This window comes from Centrocercus urophasianus, unplaced genomic scaffold (assembly GCF_019232065.1).
Source record: "Centrocercus urophasianus isolate 14NV4802_14NV808 unplaced genomic scaffold, USGS_Curo_1.0 seq_35, whole genome shotgun sequence".
NCBI lineage: Eukaryota > Metazoa > Chordata > Aves > Galliformes > Phasianidae > Centrocercus > Centrocercus urophasianus.
The window spans coordinates 494,369-515,017 of NW_024884922.1; the positions used below are offsets into that span (position 1 = coordinate 494,369).

At 46.4% G+C, this 20,649-nt stretch overlaps 1 protein-coding gene across 3 annotated transcripts in view; it reads left to right on the top strand.

Annotated features, from left to right (window-relative positions):
• The window catches only part of FAM219A (family with sequence similarity 219 member A), a 90,245-nt gene that overhangs the window by 40,167 nt on the left and 29,429 nt on the right, over window positions 1-20,649 (top strand). For all 3 annotated transcript variants that reach the window (XM_042831211.1, XM_042831212.1, XM_042831213.1), the window contains exon 2: window positions 13,650-13,749. In XM_042831211.1, the coding sequence (XP_042687145.1) occupies window positions 13,650-13,749 (100 nt within the window). The remainder of the gene's footprint in view (window positions 1-13,649; window positions 13,750-20,649) is intronic.

Consider the following 20,649-nt stretch of genomic DNA (forward strand, 5'->3'; position numbering starts at 1 on the left):
ACATCAAGGTCACTGATGAAGATGTTGAACAAGACCGGACCCAGCACCGACCCCTGAGAAACACCGCTGGTTACAGGCCTCCAACCGGACTCCGCACCACCAACAACGACCCTCTGCGCTCTGCCAGTCAGCCAGTTCTCAACCCACCTCACCATCCACTCATCTATCCCACACCTCCTTAGCTTTGTTATAAGGATCTCGTGGGGGACAGTATCAAATGCCTTGCTGAAATCAAGGTAGACTACATCCACTGCTCTCCCCCCATCCACCCAGCATGTGACAACATTGTAGAAGGCCACCAGGTTGGTCAAGCACGACCTCCCCCTGGTGAACCCGTGCTGACTACTCCTGATAACCTCCTTTTCTTCCAGTTGTCTGGAGATGACATCCAGCACCAGCTGTTCCATCACCTTTCCAAGGACAAAGTTGAGGCTGACTGGCCTACAATTGCCTGGATCTTCCTTCTCGCCCTTTTTGAAGACCGGAGTGACACTGGCTATCCTCTGGTCTTCAGGCACCTCCCCCATTCTCCAAGACTTCTCAAAGATGATAGAGAGCGGTTCAGCAATCACCTCTGCCAGCTCCCTCAGCACCCGCAGGTCTCATCGGGTCCCATAGATTTGTGAACATTGGTGTTGCCTAGGCGCTCTTGGACCACCTCTTCCCTGAGTAAAGGGAAATCTTCCATTCCCCAGACCATCTCACTGACCTCTGGGGTTTGGGATTCCCAAGGGAGAACTTTTTCACTGAACACAGAAGCAAAGAACGCATTTAGTGTCTGTGCCTTCTCAGCATCCCCCGTTACCAGAACACCCCCCTCACTTAGTAGGGGAGCCACATTCTCCCTAGTCTTCCTTTTACTGTTAACATACTTTAAAAAGCCTTTTTTATTATTCTTTATCACCTTTGCCAGATTCGATTCCAGACGGGCTTTAGCCTTCCTCATCACATCCCTGCAGGCCCTGACAACATTTCTATGTTCTTCCCAAGTGTCAGACACATTTTCCACATTTCCACTTCTTCTTTCCTTTGAGTTTGTGCATGAGCTCCTTGCTCATCCACACAGGTCTCCTGCCACCCTTTCCTGATTTCTTGCTCACAGGGACTACAATGCAGACACTGCAGTTCATGTCCTCCCAGCAGACACTGCCTCTCTTCCTTCTCTACCCCTGCCAGTCCCCTGCCCTCATCACCCTCATGCTGCAGTTGCTGAGAGGGATGTCAATCAGCAGGGAAGGTGACAAAATACATTCCCAGCACGCTATTCCAACAACAACAACAACAACAAAAGTATTACACTATATGTAAATATACTTAAAAAATAAAATCAGGTGCTGTCCAGAATATAAAATTTTGGCCCAATGTCTGGAAAACGAAGAAAACTCCAAATGAAAAGGTGTGGGCTGTTATGTTTACTGAGCAAAGCAAGCAAAACCCTCGGTGTCTTGCAGCAGCCTGCTTCCAACAGGGCTTTCTGGAACCCTGTGCAGGGTTTTAGGGCAGGAGCAGCCACCTACAGAGAGGTAAGTAAGCAGCAGGAGCCAGTGTACTTATCCAGGAGTACAGATGGCTGTGCTCACCCTCCCCTTTCCCTTTCCAGCTAAACAGCTTCTCCCTGTTGCCAAAAGAAGGGGATCTCATTTGGCTTTCTGTGCTGGGAAGGATCTTCCTTGACCTTTTAGTCCCACCTTGTGTGATGTTTCCTCTCCAATCTGCTGCATTGCTTCGAAGGGGGCCCAGGGACAGATGGCTTGATTTAGGCTGATGAAGAAGCTGCCTTCAATGGAGAAGTGAGGCGGAAACTGTCCAGTGATATCAGGTGATACCTCTTTCTGGCACAGTCCATGGAAGGTGAGGACAAGACCGGATGGAGACCAATTCCATTACAGAGAGCATGAAGAGAAACAAACTTCTCTTTAAAAATGTTAAATGGTGTCTGTTTGCCTTTATTTCAAACAGCTCCTGCCAAACTGGATTTAACTCAGTATTTAAGACATACTCTAGTCCGTCTGCTGCACTGTGTGAAAGATAACTAAATATCTTCAGATGCTCTCAAAGGGATAGTCAGGAATGTGGCTGGCATTTTTGCATGCCACCTGCTGAAAGCTTAGCATGCTAAAACCCCATCCACCCTCGTTGCTTTCCATCTGCAGCCTCTGGCAGCACTGCTGCTATTGAGCACCTCACTGAGCCCAGCCCCGCCTGCAGCAATGGGCTGGCATGCTGTCCTGGCCCTATACAGCTAATAAACTGCAGTCCTGCAGTAAGCAAGGGGAACGTAAAGCCAGCTTAGTGCCACTGGTTTCAATTAGGAAGGAGATAAGAGCTGCCACTTCTGGGAATAAAAATCGTTTTTCTTAAGATCTTAATTTTGCATTTTTCCAGGAATGGGAGGGGAGGAAGCATCTCTGTCTTCTGGAGACAGAATAATTTATAAGCTTGTTCACAAAAATCAGCAGTTTCTCTTTAAGTCAGCTATGCCTTTATCTGTTTCCCCAGTTAGTCACATAAGGAGTATCCTTCTAATACAAGAGTGACAGGCGAGAGCTGAGCCAAACAGGCTTGATCAGAAGAGAATCTGTATTTCCCAGCTGCTACTCAGTAACAGAGACAAAGCGTGGGGGGTGAGGTGGGCTGTTAATTTAGACACCAAAATGTTTTGTCCCTTGAAATTTCTTGTGTGTGACTGGAGAGCCATGCTGAGGGAGAGCTGCCAGAGATCTGCCTTGGCTTTCACATCCCAGCCCCTCAGACGTGTTTGCTGTGCTGCTGCTTCTGCTCCTTGTTTGTAGGGTTATTTCTGTCACAGGCTTGGCTAAACAGAAACTCTCTCCTTATAAATATGGAAATCTGATGATTGAGCTCTCCATTTATTGGGACAAGTTCAAAGCACTGTGCTGAAGAGAAAAAGGCTGCTAAGCACTCTGCTTGGCAGCTCTGTTTTCTATGCTAGTGGAAAGAAAACAGCAAGTTTTTCATGCTAGGATCTACCCTTTTAGGCAAGGCAAGTGACCTCTTGGGCAGTTCTCAGGACAGTGTGGTGAAGGCTTTGAAAAACAAGAGTAGTCCTTCTATGTGCTGCCCTTCAAAACTCACTGCTGTTGCCCACCAGACTCCTAGCTGAGACTTCTGGGCAGTGGGGCAAGGAATAGAACTGGGGGAGGAAACTGCAGGCCAGTCTCACCTCTGTTCCTGGCAAGACGATGGAGCAGATCCCCCTGAAGTCTCTACTAAGGGATATGGAAAATAAAGATGAAGTGATTGCTAGTACCAACATCTTTGTAGGCAACATAGACAGCGGGATTGAAACCCTTAGCAAGTTTGCAGATGACACCAAGCTGAGAGGTACAGCTGGCACGCTGGAAGGAAAGGATGCCATTCAGAGGGACCTGGACAGGCTGGAGAGGTGGATCCATACCAACCTCATGAAGTTCTACAAGGCCAAGTGTAACATCTGCACCGGGGTCATGGCAATCCCAAGCACAAATACAGGCTGGGCAGAGAATGGCTTGAAAGCATCCCTGAAGTGATGGATTTGGGACAATCAGTTGATAAAAGACTCAGCATGCGCCAGCAGTGTGCGCCTGCAGCCCCGAAAGCCAACTGTATCCTAGGTTGCATCAAGAGAGGCGTGACCAGCAGGTTGAGGGAGGTGATTCTGCCCCTCTACTCTGCTCTCATGAGACCCCACCTGGAGTACTGCATCCAGTTCTGGGATCCCCAGCGCAAGAAGGATGTGGAGCTGTTGGGGTGGGTCCAGGGCCACAATGATGATCAGAGGGCTGCAGCGCCTCCCCTACGCGGGCAGACTGAGAGAGCTGGGGCTCTTAAGCCTGGAGCAGAGAAGGCTCCGGGGGTACCTGATAGCAGCTTTCTAGTACATGAAAAGGGCCTACAGGAAAGCTGGGATTTTTTATAAGGGCATGTAGCAATAGAATGTGGGGAAATGGCTTTAAACAGAAAGAAAGTAAATTTAGACAAGATAGTAGGAAAAAATTCTTTACTACGAGAGCTGTGAGACGCCAGAACACACTGCCCAGAGAGGCTGTGCCTTGGCAGGATGGGGTTTTAAGCAACCTGGTCTAGTGGGAGGTGTCCACTACAGCTGGGGGGTTGAAACTATGTGATCTTAAAGGTGCCCCTTCCAATCTAAATCGTTCTGATTCTAGGTACAAGCTGTGGGTAAGGGCTGGCAGAGTCCCCTGCCCTGGACAGGGTTGCGGTCACCATTGAGATCTTCTCAGGTCTGCAGTCAGAAGTGTGTTGGAGGGTGAGCTTTGGACAGTTGTTCACTGTCTGGGTCACACTGATTCCAGCCTGGGTTTTTAGATTTCTTAAATGGCTGAATAGTGCAGGTGTGCAAATTTAGGTTCTGAGACAGCAGGCATGAGGTGTCTTGGGTTGGAGTAGATCTGGCAAACAGAAAGTAGGTGTGCAGTGAAGACATCCTGCAAGAAGGATGCACAGCCCTCCAGGAGAGGAGATTTACTAGGGGCAAGAGTATGGCAGGACAAAGAATGATTGCTGGGGAAGTGAGCAGGAGAAGCAATCAAGCAGCTCAGAAAAAAAAAAAAAGTAAGGAAATGAATTACAACTGCCAGTGGTATTCCAGAGCAAAAAGCAAGACCTCATTCATCTTGTATGTATAGGAATTGGACATGTGAAAATCAGCTGCCTTTCTATGAAAAAATGTCCTGACTGCTAACCGGAGAACAGATGGCCCCAGAGGTATGTTAGTAGTAACTGTGACATTGAACAGCGGATTGGAGCCCTTGGTCTGTGAAAGGTACGGATGTTGAGCTGACCCAGCCTTTTCCTGCTATTGTTCTTACAGCCAGAGGCTCTAGAAGCCCAGTGATGCAGGATTTGCCATGCTGAATCCAGTTCATGGCCTATGGAGGTGATTTTTCGATCTCCAGGATGTTGGAGGGATCTTACATCATTTGAGTGGGGCTCCATTACTGTCATTTGTATTGTGCTGGGACATTTTCGTCAGAATTTATCATCACTGCAGTACCTGCCAGAACCAGCCAACATTTTTAGAGTCTCCTACAGGCAAGCTTTGGTTTCATCCTTCACATACAGCTGGAACAGCCTAGCTGTCTGTAGACAGGCCATGGGCAAGAGAGGATCTGTAAGCTGTTCTGTACATACCTGTGACCATGGCATTTTAGCAGTGATGGCAGCACTTGTTTTGCACGTTCTCAGCCAAAGGTGTCCTTGGAAAGGAAGCACAGATCATCTGTTGTGAAAAGCTCTTTTGTTTTTTTTAAACACAGTTTTGCTGTTGAGGATGCTTCATTAAAGCCTTGAAGAGATGGGGCATATGGTTGAAAGAAGCTCTCACCACCAAGCATGATCTCAGTCACTGCAAGTTCCTGCAGTGGTACTTTAGGAGCAGCACTGGAGCTGACTAATGCAGTTTTCAATAGGATGTGCCTGTAGGAGCCCAGGCTCCTGTTGCCCCCAGACTTCAAACGCACTGTGGCCCTGGCTCTGACACGCATCTCCATTTTTAATCATTTTGAGGATATCCTCCCTCATGAGTCGGGTTTTAAAAAGCAATTGTAAAGATATTTGTGCGGGATTGAGTTCCTGGCCACATGCCAGTTGCTAAACTCACTCTTGCAACAGGTACCAAAGTATTTGTGGTGCTTTACTGCCTTAATCATGTGCCTCATTGGTTCTCAGAGCTGTGGATGTATAATCAAAGGTACAAAATGAAAGTTATAATGCTCTTATATATGTAACCTTTATATGGACAAAATGTTTCAGTACTGAAGCATCCTGACAAAAAACCTAAGTTAATAGCTGGTTTTAAATAGTTATTGTACACCATCCACTTGTCAAATGCTGCAGGCGGTGAGGAGTGCAATGTGGCATTTCTCTGATTTGCAATGTTAATGATCCAATTTAAGTCATGTAAAGTTAGCACAAGATATCAAAGCTATAAATGCATGTGATAATAGGGATGGCTGGTGCTTGTGTGTGAGAAGAGCCTGGAGGGAAATACGGTGTTAAATATACTCTGTCATGATGGAAAAGACTGGAGGCTGCTTCTGCTGCTGGTTTCTCTGAGGGAAATCTAACAGAGATCATGTAATTACTCCCATTTTTCTTCCTTGTCCCTCGGTTGCTTTCCCAAAGCATTGGTCTACTTAAGGAATTGGTGCTGCTTCTGTTACTGAGACTCCCAGGATTAGTCATACATCATCATCTAAAAAATGGGATGTTTTTCCCTGTGCTGCAAATGTCATTTCTGATTAGGAAAACAGACATTTGAAACTTCTTGTTCACTTTCCACCGCTTAAACGTTCTGCTTGTTGCATTTTGCTCAGAATCAATGTGGAAGTGAGGCAGTGCTTTTGTGGCGAGGGTTTTCAGGGAGCTTTTCATCACCATGCTGAGGGAAGGCAAACTGGCACTTCTGGACCCATTTTAAACAAAGCAAAGACCTTAGCTCCTTGTTACCTTCTGGTGAATTGAGCTTCACCTATTGCAGGTGCAGAAGAGAATGTAAATTCAATGTAGTTCTGGTTCAGTTTAATTAATAAGACTTGAGGTTTTAATCACGCAGCAACATTAACACTGCAGGCTTTTCAAGTTGCTGAAAAGAACTGCATCAAATACTGATTTGTATTGTATATAATTATAAACTAATTGTGTTTGAAACCCGGATCCTGTAGAGGATACTGCAGGCCTATTTGTTACTCTTAACTAAGATTTATTCAGCAATCGCTCAGAAAACAGCAGTGCTGTGACTGGTGCATTGGCAGAGCTAGCATAATGTCAATAAACAGTTGTTTATTGCTTTTTTGAAAGTGAGTCAGTAACTATCCGAGCTTATTTCAGTACATCAGTTGCTGTGTCACCAAAATGCCACTTGTTTTCACTAGGTGCAGAGTGGCTATTGGTAAGACGAGTGCTTACTGCCTCAGGTTTAGCAGGTGCCCACACAGATGACAGGTGGTGACCATGGTGTCTTAGGAGCCTTCTGCTCTGGTCACTGTGTGAGCACAGAGTGAAACATGTCAGGCTTAAAAAAATCATGTTTTCCTCTGGCTCACCCAGAGAGAAATAGCCCTTGGAAGTAATTAAGGAAGTCTCGATAACTTTTCCTTTCCAGGAAACTGGTTTTCTGCCTAAATGCATCTGAGTTAGAAGCAGGCTCCTTTCCTCTTTAGAAGGATGTGGGAATGAGCAGCTAGAAGCAGTGCCAAGCATCCTAAGAGCAACTGGAAAGAGGTCAAAGCCTGAGGACGTACAGCTCCTGCCATCCCCTCTGGGATGTGAGCCAGAAAAGCTGAACAGCAACAGCCAGAGTGCACTGAAGCACTGCATTCCCCAGCCTGGATGGATGACTGCTGGAGGTCTCCAGGCTTAACTCTGTGTCCTGGCACCAGCATCACACTTCACTGTTTGAAGGAGTTTACACACTTTCTAAGCCAAGCACAGAGCACCATCTTTTTTTCTCGTGCATGGGACAAATGCAGGGTGTGCATTTGCACAGCTTGTTCCTTGGCCCAGTAGCACACCCTGATGCCCTGAGCAATAAAGCTGGAGTGTGGATATTTTGGCTTTGTTCAGCCTCATTGCACTACTGACTGCTGCCTCAGGGGAATCTGCTGCTTTGTCACCCGAATGCTGACTACTGTAAGCCAGATAAACCACAAAGCCTCAGAGCCATTAGCACAACTTAATTTTTTAAATAAGTTGATCTTCCTCCTATATTCCCTCCTGCATAAATACAAGGTCTGCCATTGCTTATCCTGTCATTTACAGACATAAGAGTTGTAAAACTGGAACAGGCTGTCCAGGGAGGTTGTGGATTCTCCTTCTCTGGAGATATCTTGACACCTACCTATGCAGCCTGCTGTAGGGGGCCTGCTTTGCAGAGGGGCTGGTCACAATGATCTCTAGATCTTGTAGATCTAGAAGACCCTTCCAACCCGTACAACTCTTGTGATTCTGTGATAGTAACCCACAAGGTCAGAAAAGACCTTCAAGATCACCCAGTCCAACCATCTACCCATCACCAATAGATCTCACAAAATCCAAACGTTCCTTGAACACCTCCAGGGCCGGTGACTCCACCAGCTCTCTGGGCAGCCCATTCCAGTGCCTGACCACTCTTTCAGGAAAGTAGTATTTCCTGACGTCCAGCCCAAATCTCCCCTGGTGCAGCTTGAAGCCATTCCCTCCAGTCCTATCACCAGTTTCACGAGAGAAGAGCCCAACCCCCGGCTCGCTGCAACTCCCTTCAGGTGGTTATAGAGAGCAGTGAGGTCTCCCCTGAGCCTCCTCTTCTCCACACGGAACAATCCCAGCTCCTTCAGCCGCTCCTCATAAGCCCTGTGCTCCAGACCCCTCACCAGCTCTGTTGCCCTTCTCTGAACCCGCTCCAGGGCCTCCCTGTCTTTCTTGCAGTGAGGGGCCCAAAACTGGACACAGCACTGGAGGTGCGGCCTCACCAGGGCAGAATACAGACAGACCATCACTTCCCTGCTCCTGCTGGCAACACCGTTCCTGATGCAAGCCAGGATGCCATTGGCCTTCTTGGCCACCCGGGCACACTGCATGCTCCTGTTCAGCCGAGCACCAATCAGTGCCCCCAGGTCCATTTCCTCTACGCAGTCTTCCAGCCACTCCACCCCAAGCCTGTAACGTTGCCTGCGGTTGTTGCGGCCAAAGTGCAGGACCTGGCATTTGGCCTGTTGAAATTCATCCTGTTGGCTTCAGCCCAGCTATCCAGCCTGTCCAGTTCCCTCTGTAGGGCCTCGCTACCCCCAGGCCGATTGACACTTCCAGTCAACATGGTGTCATCTGCAAACTTACTGAGGATGCACTCAATGCCCTCATCCAGGTCACCAATAAAGACATGGAAGAGCACAGGCCCCAGCGCCAACCTGAGGCATACCGCTTGTAACAGATCGCCAGCTGGATTCAGCTCCGTTCACTCTCTGGGCCCGGCCTTCCAGACAGTTCCCTACCCAGCCTAGTGCCTATCCAAGCCACGGGCTGCCAGCTTCTGCAGAATAGGCAGTGTCAAAGGCCTTGCAGAAGTCTAGGTAGAATACATCAGCAGCCTTTCCCTCATCCACCAGATGGGTTACTCCATCATAGAAGGAGATCAGGTTGGTCAAACAGGACCTGCCCTTCTGAGCCCAGGCTGGCTAGGTCTGATCCCCTGGTTGTCCCGCGCATGCCGTGTGATCAACCTCAAGACAATCTGCTCCATAACCTTCCCTGGCACACAGGTCATGGTAGCAGGCCTGTAGTTCCCCAGATCCTCCTTACAACCCTTCTTGTAGATGGGATCACACTGGCAAGCCTCCAGTCTTCTGGGACCTCACCAGTCAACAAGGAGCGCTGATAGATAATGGCAAGCGGCTCGGCTCTCACCTCCACCAGTTCCCTCAGCTCTCTGGGTGAATCCCATCCGGCCCCATGGACTTGTGACAGTCCAGCTGGAGTAGTAGGTCTGTGACTGCGTCCTCCCCAATTGCGGGAGGTTCTGTCTGCACCCCAGCCGAGACTACCAGGTCAGAGAGTGGAGCACCCTGAGGATAACTGGTGTGACCTTTAAAGACAGACGTAAAGAAGGCATCCAGAACATCTGCCTTTTCCTTGTCATCACTGGTCACATTCCCAGCCTCCTCCAGTAAAAATGAAGATTCTCCTTAGTACTCCTCTTACCACTGATGTATTTGTAAAAGGCTTTCTTGTTCCTTTTTACCCTAGCGGCCAGGTTGAGTTCAGTCTGGGCTTTTGCCTTTCTGACTTTCTCTCTATACATCTTAACAACTTATCTGTACTTTTCTGAGTCGCCTGTCCTTCTTCCACAGGCGGTAGATTCTCTTTTTCTCCCAAAGCCTCAAGAATAGCTCCCAGTTCATCCACACTGGTCTTCTTCCCCGCCGGCTCATTCTGCGGCTCAGGGGACAGCCAGCTCCTGTGCCTTTAAGACTTCCTTCTTGAAGAGTGACCAGCCATCTTGGACCCTTCACTCTCTGGGAGTGAAACCTAGGGCATTTCCCCTAACAGCCTTCTGAATAATTCAAAGTCTGCCCAGAACTCCAAGGTAGCAGTTTTCCTGTTTCCTCCTCCTGGCTCCACCAAGAATCGAGAACTCTACCATTTCATGGTCACTCTATCCAAAACAGCACCCGACCTCCACATTTCCCACCAGACTTTAAAAAAACTGGGAGTTCTGTAAGGTTAATTATGCCTGGTGTCTGCAGGGAACTTAGGCCATCTACCGCCCACATGTTGCCCCACTGCAGCAGCTCAGAGTCCCCTTCCAGCCCTCTTCCTTAGGGGTCAGTGCAACAGAGACTCTGAGTCTTGGGGAAGGGCAAGTGTGGGGGATAAGAAAGAAGAGGTCATAGGAGTGTGATGGAGATGGGACTCTTCCCAGATGACAGTGAAATCATGGGATTCTCAGTGGTGGAAACAAGCTGGATGTTTCAGGGGAGCTGCAGAGCCCCTGTGCACCACAAATGGACACAGGTATGTCTGACTACAGACACAGCATGGTGGTGCCTGCCCAGCTGTGATGATGATGGAGCCATCCTCCTCCACTTTTTCCTCCAGAAGGGGATCTATCTCTGTGGGCTCCATATCACTATCAGAGATATCAGAATCCATCAGGTCCAGGTCACTGCTGCTCCCAAGAAGCCAGAGCATATTAGTGGTAGAAGGAGGTGACCTCCTCTGTTTGAGAAAGTTCCTGCATCCCAAAGGTAGGTGAGGAGATCTGTGATAACACTCCTCTATCCTCACAGCATTCTGCTTATAAAGGCAGACACACATCAGTGATAGGAACCCCAGAGGTGAGGTTCCCCTGTTTTCAAGGGCTCAGAAGGTTAAGCAGATACTGCAGAAAGCCAGAGCCGCTGCCCTCTCGATTCTAAGAGTGTCTCATACTGACCAAAACATGGCTGTGCTGGGTCTGAGAGGCCTACAGCCTGAGAGGTGCCCTAGTTTTGAAGGAGAAGGAAAGGTGCATACAACCAAAACATGCTCAGTGAGCTTGGCTGTCCAGGTGGAACTTGACAGTCCCTGGTATGTCTCTGATGCATGCAGCTATGTCTTATGTCAGACACAGTGCTATGGCTCCTGTCCAGCCCTGATGATGGTGGATCCACTTAGATGACTTCATCCAGAAGCGGATCCATCTCCATGGGCTCCACGTCACCATCAGACATCAGTGATCATCAGTTCCAGGTTCCTGCTACTCCTGAGAAGCCAGAGCTTATTAGTGGGAGGAGGATCCCACACCTCTTACTGAGGCAACTCCTCAGTGCCTCCCACACGTTTGCAGGCAGACCACTCTCTAATAAAACTCATCTTTGCTCAGAATTCTCTACTTCTAGAAGCCCAAATTGCTCAGCTACTGGGGTTCTAGCTGAAGGATCCCTTTATTTCTAGGGAGCCTAGGATATGCCTGTTGGCCTCCTCCTCTTGTGATCAGAAGAGAAGGCAGAGAGGCATCCAAGACAGCAGGCAGCTACGGTCATGCCATTTTAGCAATGTCCCATGCTGACCAAAACATGGCAGTGCTGAGGCTGAGAGCCCTATGGCCTAGGTTTGAAGAAGGAAAGGTCCACACAGTTCAGTGGGACAAAGAGAAAAAACCTGGCATTACCAGTGATAAGCTGTATAGGACCTCCTTTACCAGAGCACAGCTGCAGGCAATTCCAAAACGTTCAAAGTCATACAAGGCAACGCAGGAGGCTGGCTTGACCGGCTGGCCATCTTCTTGTGCCACTTGGGTGACAAGTGTGCAGGCACTGGAAGTGACGCTGGGCGCTGCAGGGCGACTGCAGCAATGCTGTCCGTCACTGCGGGATGGAAATTTGTGTGACAAAAGCTCACCCAGAGGTGAAGCCGGCCTGCGCCGTGAAGAGCAACAAAAAGGCCTATTTAAAACATTTTAACTGCAGCAGGAGGAGCAGTGCTAGGCCCAGCGGGTTTGGAATTTGCAGCAGAAGGGCTCCGAAGCGCCTGGAGCTGCGTGGGACGGCTCAGCCGGCGCCCGCAGCCGCAGCACGTGGCGACAACGGCGGAGCTCGGCGGGAAGCGCCGCCACCGCAAATACCGCGAGAACAGCAAATCCCGCCGCGTGTCTCTGGCTGCCCGGCGCTCCTGCCCCGCCCCGCCTTCCCGCCCTCTTGCCTCACTGCTCCCCGCTCCGCTTCGAGGCTGAGGCGCGCTCGGCCCCAGCAGGCAGGGCGAAGGCGCTACAGACCTCGCGGGGACACAGGAATCCTAGTGCAGGCTCTAAAGTATATTAAAAAAAAGCCGGCCTTGTGTGGAGGCCCTGGCTTCTTTGCCGTTTGATGCCTTTGTTTCGCTGAGGGTTTCCGAACAGCACAGCCTTACAGTGTGCTTGCTAGTCCACAACACTGTAGCCATAGCATTCACAGCTATGACAGTTTTAGCAGGGGGCATTAATCACATAACTGAACGACTGTATTTGTAAAATACGCGACTGACACATATGGTATTTCTGCTTTTTCGAACCAGCAGTTTCAAGGATAGGTTACAGAACACAAACGGGTTGTGCTCTATTTCAGAGCAGTTCCCTGTTTCTGATGCCTAACGCAGGAACAACCTTCCACTCTACTGTAGGGTGGCACAGCGCTGTGCTGCCTGCCCAGAGCTGATTCGGTGAATCCATCCTCCAGCGGTTCTTCCCTTAGAGTAAGATGCACCTCCACGGCTCCACATTGCCATCAGGAACGTCAGCGTTCATCAGCTGTGACAGAGAAGGGCCGGGGCTTTGGGAAAGGCTGTGCCCCAGGGCAGTGGGCACGGCGCTGAGCTGCTGAGTTTGAGGAGAAGTTGGACTGTGCTCTTGGAAACATGGTTTGAATTTTGTGAGGTCTTCTGCATGGAGCAAGGAGTTGGACTCCTTCTGGGTCCTATCTAAGTTGGTATTCTGTGATTCTATGACCAGCGTTGAAGTTGTGTGATTTGGTATTTCATATGAATTTCATGATGTATTGCTGAGTGCAGCGCTAGGTCGTCTGCAAGTAGATGTGATGAAGTAGATTTTGTGTTTCTGGGGCTTTTGTTTTGGGAGGATTCTGTTGACAGTGAAGTGTGCTATGCTGACAGATAGTGAAATTAAATCTTCCAGGTCAGCCAAAAATAGGTGCAACATGATAAGCGTAGTCTTCTTTGGTCTTCTGATACAGACTGGAGGTAAAATTCAGCTGCTCATTCAACCTTAGTTCCTTCTGAGCTGGACAGCACACAGCTGGCTATGACTTTTTTAGTTTTGATTATGAGGTTGGCCAGCTCACTTTGAACTCAGCTGAAAATGTAAATGTGTAAATGAAAGTGGCTTGGGATTATTACAAAGCTAGGCAGAATTTGAAGTGGTGACTCACCTTCCATATTGTATTACTAGTATTGTCCAGCACATGAAACCCAGTGTTTCCCCAGGTATTTCAAACATCCTGAACGTACTTACAGCACTCTGTGATTCTCCACTACGTTTCAGCCATAAAAACATCAGCATATACTGTGCTCTGTCTGAACACAGGTGGGAATTGACTTGTATAACCATCAGTTAGAAGTCCAGAAGTGACTGCGTAATCTTTAGCTAAACCATTGTTTTGTTTCATTTTCTGTCTCAACAGGATCCAACCGCTGCATCTATTTCGGACAGAGACTGTGATACAAGAGAGGGAGAGACTGTAGCCATGAACTATAAGCCGTCCCCACTCCAAGTGAAATTAGGTGAGTCTTTGCTGTTGGAGGGTGAAAAGACTTAATCCAAAGTCTGAAATACAGTGGTGTACTAGTGAGATCATTTACAGATCTCCACTCATAGACATGAGTGAGAATCATCAGCTGAACATGCCAGATCAGCCCACGGAACTTTTTATCAGTATGATTCTACTGCTCAGGGAACTGATCTATAAACATTCAAGGGCTTCCTGTCTTGGGATGTGGTAGAAACCTTCTTTGAAAAGGTGTATTTTTTCAAACCTACAGAATTTTATCATATTGGCCAGGAAAAAAAAAAAAAAGAATGAATATAGAGAGGCTATAAAAAGAAAACATGACTACAAACAAAAGGGAAAGGATCAGAGACTTGGACATCACCTGTCTTATCAGGACAAGACAGACCTGTGTTATTGTGAGATGGAGGAATTACAGATTTGTAATAGTTCACTGCTATTTCTGTGTAGTATTTCTGAAGTTCTGGAAACAGAACCACGTATTAGCACAATACACTGCTTCCTCACCAGGCTAATTCTTGCAAGAGGACAGCAGTCCACATAAGGCCCTCTTGTTTCCAAAGCCTTAAGCAGTGTTATGCCATACAGATTCAAGATCCTAATGAAGGACAGGTCAGAGGATTGATATGCTTTTTGCTCAGGTTTAAAACAAAAACGGTAATCTAAGCCTAGAAAATTTCCTCATAGGTGCATATTTTTATATGGTTATGAAGAGATTTTGTCAAGTAAATAGGTGTTACCCAAGGCCCTACTGCTGCAAGCAATGGTGTTGGCCTCATTGGGTGGCCTTAAAGAAACAGCAGGAAAAGCCTCGTTTGCAGTTGCAGAGTCTCAGAGCTCCAGTGAAGTATATGGGAAATTGAATGATCGGACACAGTGGTCATGGCAGTGCATAACGGGGTTTCACAAGTAAGTATACATACAGCAAAGGAAAATAAGGTAACTGAATAATGACTTTGCTGATTGAGTGACTACAGAGGAGAAGACAGAAAATTGGATGTACAAACACAGCAAGGTAATGTGGCAAAGTGGAAGATCTCGAAGTATCCATAGAGGACATGAAAAAGTGTATTGGCACAGCATATCTGCCCTGCAGTAGCCATCAAGAATACTCCAAAATGGCAGCTGCTTTTTAGGAAAAGGCAGAAAACAGCAGTATGTGTTGATGGGAGTGCAGATCTCAGTTTGGTAAAAGATGATCGCTGGCAGCATGCCATATGCCTTCAGGATCCTTTTTCATTGCTAGAAGGATTCTGTATTGTTGAGATAATTTTGTATTGAGAGATAATTATTACTGCGATATTTGTTTTGGATCATTTAACATCAGGTGTCAGGTTGGAGAGCAGTTAATGCTACTATTCGTAGGTCTGAGATATTCCTGCATTTATAGGCAATAAAAGTATACTCAAAAGATCTGATGTCACAGAAAATTGTGCTGTTTTAGTCTTGGTAACGTATGAGGACGTTATAGAAGATGTGATTGTCAGAAATAGATTGGATTCAGAGATAACAATGCAAATAAAATGTAAAGGTAATTCAAAAAAGGTCTGTAACTAACTTCAGCGTTATAGACTAAGTGCTTGAGCAAAGTCAGTGAATTGAGAACTGTAGGAATTCATTATTCACCAGGTACTGTGGAAGGAGAAGGCATCAGAAAAAAAAGAGATTGTTAATGAACTTCTTCAACAATCATTTCATTGCTAAGTAATTAATGACGAGGGCACATAAACCAGGAATTTGCTCAGAAACCTGTGAGACATCGGTACGACAAAGTCTCAGAAACATCATAGAGAAAAAGCATGAAAACCGCAGTAGTAGAAATGCAGAAGACATGCCAGGAGAAATGCAATCTGCTGTACATTGGAAGTGAATAAGAAAGTACGGCATCACTGCAAGACAAGGAGTGATTAAAATGGACTAATACATGGAGTGGTCACACTTCTGCAGCATTTACCAGCTTTTTTCAAAACACCGATACAGCAGAACGATTAATTCTTCTGCTAGAATATTTTGCTTTACCACGTAAAGAAAATTGTATTCTGTTTGGCCACTGATGAATGCTATTAGCAAAGTGGTACGGGTAGGTATTAGAAGAGTATGAATCCATTTTTTCCAGTAAATAAAGGTGTAGCAATATGTACATGTATGAGATATATGGAGTCCTGTAAAGCAGTCTCAGTTCCAGCAAGAAGAATTCAGGATGGGCTAAGTGTAGATAAGAACTACGTAAGATGAGGGATCTGGAAAGGCTGCCATATCAGAGAAAGCTAAAAGAATTTGGCATATTGAGCCTAGTAAGACCAGGACAGAAAGAAAGAACTCCTTGTCCTTTGTAAATCTTCCAGGGAGTAAATATCAGAAACAGAAAAAAATAAGTAGTTGATGCAGGTGCTATCAGCCCTGGGAAAGTTAGCGTTAAGTAGCGAAGGCTGTGCTGCATCAGAAAATTAAAGCATGATTAACCATGAAAGTAAGAACAGCTTCACTTGGTTTCTTCTGGGAATAACAGAAAGAGAAAACTCCCAGGACTTGTATTATGTGAGAGCTTTGCAGCATTGCAGAAGATTGCTGCCTCCACGACCTGCTGGTACTCCGGCCAGTGAATGTTCAGCACTGAGCACTCTGTGGGTGAAATCTACCTGCTTAGCAGGAACTATCTGGCAGAGCTGATGAGCGTGTTCCTGCCTGGGCTCCTAAACAAGTCTGCTCAGAAACCTCTCTCTGCCTGTGGATACAGTGTGCCTCTTTAATTAGGTGAACACATATTTAATGGTGTTTGGATTGGCTTTCTGTCCTTAGCCATACTCTGATGAGTGCAAGGTTACCTGGGGCAAAACGAGACTGATGGTATTGTCTGCATCCAGTGTAATATGGTTTAATCCACATCAGCTCCCACTGCTGTCATTCTTAAGAGATGCCCGACCTTTGCAGTTTTCAAGCATTTTAATGGCTCACATCTCCCAGCTTTGGATTTTTTTCTTCGAACTCAATCTTTAGTCTTTTCTACATTAAGGATTTTGATTGTTTTTTAATCCTCTAAGCCTAGGCAAATTTAAGGTAGTAAATATTTGGTAGCTTACCTGGCAGAGCTATTGTTGGGGATGGTAGTGACTAGGGTTTTAATCCTATTGCAAGTTTTCCATATGGATTTAACACTTTTCAGTGTTAAATCAGAATCAATTGTTCAAATGTCAAATGCTCTGATGGCAGGTTAATAAATGTCATTTTATACTCTGTGAAGATTTATATATAAATCTGTCATATGTGCTTGTTGGAAGCATGGTTCAAATGTGCTCAATTAAATACCAACCCAGCATGAATGCAGGTTTTGCTTCCAGAGCCCACAGTGATTAAAGTGTGACAGAAAAAGCGTGCTTTGCTGCAATTCCTGCTGCTGTGGTTGTTTTTCTGCTGTATTAGTAAAGAGATTTCATTGCCACACATTTGTTTGGGGGCCAGTTAGACATAGGAAAATTTTGACAGGTGGCTTTTGTTTTTATTGATTTCTTAAAGATTATACCTGGTTTGTAAATGGAGCAGGAAGACATTTAGATTGTTTCTTGTACCATATCTGAAAAGAGAACTTCACATCAAGGGAAAATAATATCCGGTGCGTGTAATTCATCATGTATTACATCCGTATTAATTATGTATTTCTTACTTTACTAGCACTCCTGCTTTGTCTTTCTTTTGAGTCTTCAGGACTTGGCCTGCTTCTTGCTTGCAAATTACTTGATGTGGAGGCTCCCGACAGCACTGTGGGGGGCTGGGTGCCCATTAGTGCTTAGGAGATGTCTCCAGCACATCCTTATTAGGAGGCATGTCCAGATGGAGCGCATACCACAAGCCTTTTGAAGGCAGAAGAGTGTTGTGATAAGGAGAGAGGGAGGAATAGAATAATCCCCAAGTGTAAATCTCGGGGGCTCCATACCCACTGGAAAGTAGCAGATCCCCGTGGGATATCAAGAGATGACATGCTATTTTAATGCAGCTTACACCATCTGTTTTTCTATTTTGCATTTTTAATTTCACTTTTTTGCCTGAAAATCCCCATCCAGACAGTCTGTCTGACTTACCTAGCAGTCAGTGTTTCACTCTGTATTAAAACAAAATAAGCAGTGTGGTAATTGGTTGCAGCACAGGCTACGGCACTGATGAGGGACTGCGGCAGTGGCATCTTTATCAGCACAATCCTGGGAGTGTGATAGTAAATCCCCCACATCCCTCTCTGCAGTTGAACACATGAGAGGGAGACGGACGGACAGAGTTACTCATAGCAGCCTTTGTCCCTCTGAGACTTCTTTCCTTCACTTACTCAGTGGCCGTGACTTGTATCCATGCTGGTTTTTTATGATCTCAGCCATTGCAGAGGGAAGGAAAACTGCATTGCTCAAGGTGTGATACATGGCTGTGCTCCTAGTAGACTGGAGGGAGATGTCTGTAACAGGCTTCATGCAAATAAAATGACAAGGGCTGATGACAGGTATTGAAAATCAAGCTGCCATTAGGGAGTTTTGATTGTTTGGTTGGAAATTGGAGAGGCTCTCTGTGGGTGCTGGCTCTTGAAAAAGGTTAAATCTTCTCTGTTTGTTAGAAGTGCATGCTGTCCAGGCCAGATTCAGATGAGCTCAAATGGTGCGTTCAGTCAGTACCTCTCTCCACAGCCATTTGACCTTCAGATTATCCTCTGCAGGCTGTTTCCTCTAGACACCCATCAGGGACGCAGAGCACTCAGTGTCAGCACTTCCTTGCCATGTTTATTTTAGACAGGTTCTTGGTCAGTCTCTTAACAGCTTGAGTGGAAAGTTCCCATTTCCAGTTCATGGGGAAAGGTGGTATTTTGGGAGGGATCTGGTAGCTGCAAGAACCTTCTTTTCTTGAACTAGGTAGAGAAATATGGCAGTCCTCTTGGGAGTGTGGTGAGTAATGCCTAAATATGCATGACAAGTAAGTGTCTAATATAGGCAAGCTGGACCTCACTTTAAGACTCAGTGAACTACTTGCACATGAGGTTGTCTGTCAGATGATCAAGAAGGAACCCAGTTGATAATGCCTGTTTGAAAGTATTTGTGGATTTTATTTTAGATTTTCTTTACCAAAGTTATTGTAAAAAATGGCCAGAATTGCAGATGTGGCAGATAATTTTCCCACTCTCCTAGCTATGGTTTTGTTCCCCTTCCAGTTTAGATCACATACTGGTATTCATCACAGTACCAAAAACCAGTGTCTGATACTAGTCAGCCCCATTAGGGGAAGCAGGTGGCACAGAGCTGCCTTCCACGTAAGCTGCTTTTACTCCATTATGTTGAAATGAAACACTACCTATAATGTTGGTAGACTATATTATAGTCTACCAGCCTGAACAGAAGTTTCCCTTTCTTCAAGAGAAAGCAAGCTGTCCTAGCACTAAGAGAGGAAAGCCGATCCATGCATTAGTGGGCTACAAACACGCTTCTCCAGCCAGTAGCATTGTAGGATGTTGCTTTTCTCTCCAAGAGATGTTGCACAGATGATATTCAGAGCAGGTCAGCTTCCATCCAGATACTGCAGATAAGGAAGCTTCGCAGGTCTGAAGCCTGGACATGTTGCTACAGCGAGTGTGAAAGCTTCCTGAGTCAGCCCAGCTTGGCCTTTTGGTTTTCTATGTGACAAGAGGGAGATGAGAGCAGCTGAGCAGCCACAATGCAGCCTGAGCCATGCAGATGGCTCAGCATGAAGTCAGAGTAGTAGAAAAAGCTGTTCTCTGATGTATAACCATAGCGCTCACTCTCCAAAGAGAGGTGAGTTCCCCAGTTAAACCACTGAATGCTCTTTTGTCTGTTTATCAATCTAATCTCTCCATGTTAGATGAGGGGGGTTATCCTTGAGTTTTACAAGAGACTGTTGCTGATCTTGCTAAAGTTGAGAGGCTTGTTGTTGACTGGTAAAAGGGGACTTATTCATACCCAGAGCTGGAGCATGGTGTGTGAAGACATGGGCAGTAGTAGTGTAAAACCATGTCCTGAGGAAACATGCTCCATCCCTACTGTTGCTCATCACTCCATCCCTGGACTTCTCTGGGTACAAACGTCCTAAGGTTTTACCTATTGGCAGCAAGATTTAATTTATCTGACTTCCACAGTATGTAGCTGGGGACAGGGATTCTGCACAGAGACACCACTTAGGTGTGCCCATTTTCAAACACCAGATTACTTCACTTGTGCTACTGGATTAATTCCTGTTTATAACAAGTGTCTCCCAGACCACAAACAGGTAACTTGAGTGTTCACTTCCAGCAAGCAACTCTGGCAAGCAGCAACAGAAAACTTCTCCCAGGGGCATATAGCATTTTATTCTCTGGTGTGGCTGACTTGTAGAAAACTGAGAATCTAATTTATGGCTCGGCCCCATCTTTGTAGACACTAGGGTGAACTGAGGAAATAATCCTTTGGGGGCCAGAGCATGACAGCACAACCTGTGGCATTATCTCCTGCCTTCCAGCTTGATGCTGCACATTCATGGCAGATAGTGAATTGCTGTACTGTCAGGGAGGAGTACTGGGAATATCATTTAATGAGTTGAGAACTGCAAAGCCCTCAGGGTTCAACATAACAAAATTGGTGCATTTCTGGTTGTAACTTTACAATTGACCTCTCATCCCTGTAAAGGACAGGCTACCTTGAACTCTCCATGTTGCTGCTGAAACTGGACTTTCAATTTGTGTAGTTATTTAACTACTTTCCTAGAGTTGTGTGGAAATTCAGAGCTTGTTTTAAAGCAGCTCTGTTGAAGAGTCACGAGGCACACAGTGGAGTAATTTCTCAGTGCTGTTTAAAAGGATGCCTTCCTCAGAGACTTCCTTCAAGACCTGCATTTGCCACAGCTCAAGATGAAGAAGTGGCACTGGGAGATGCTG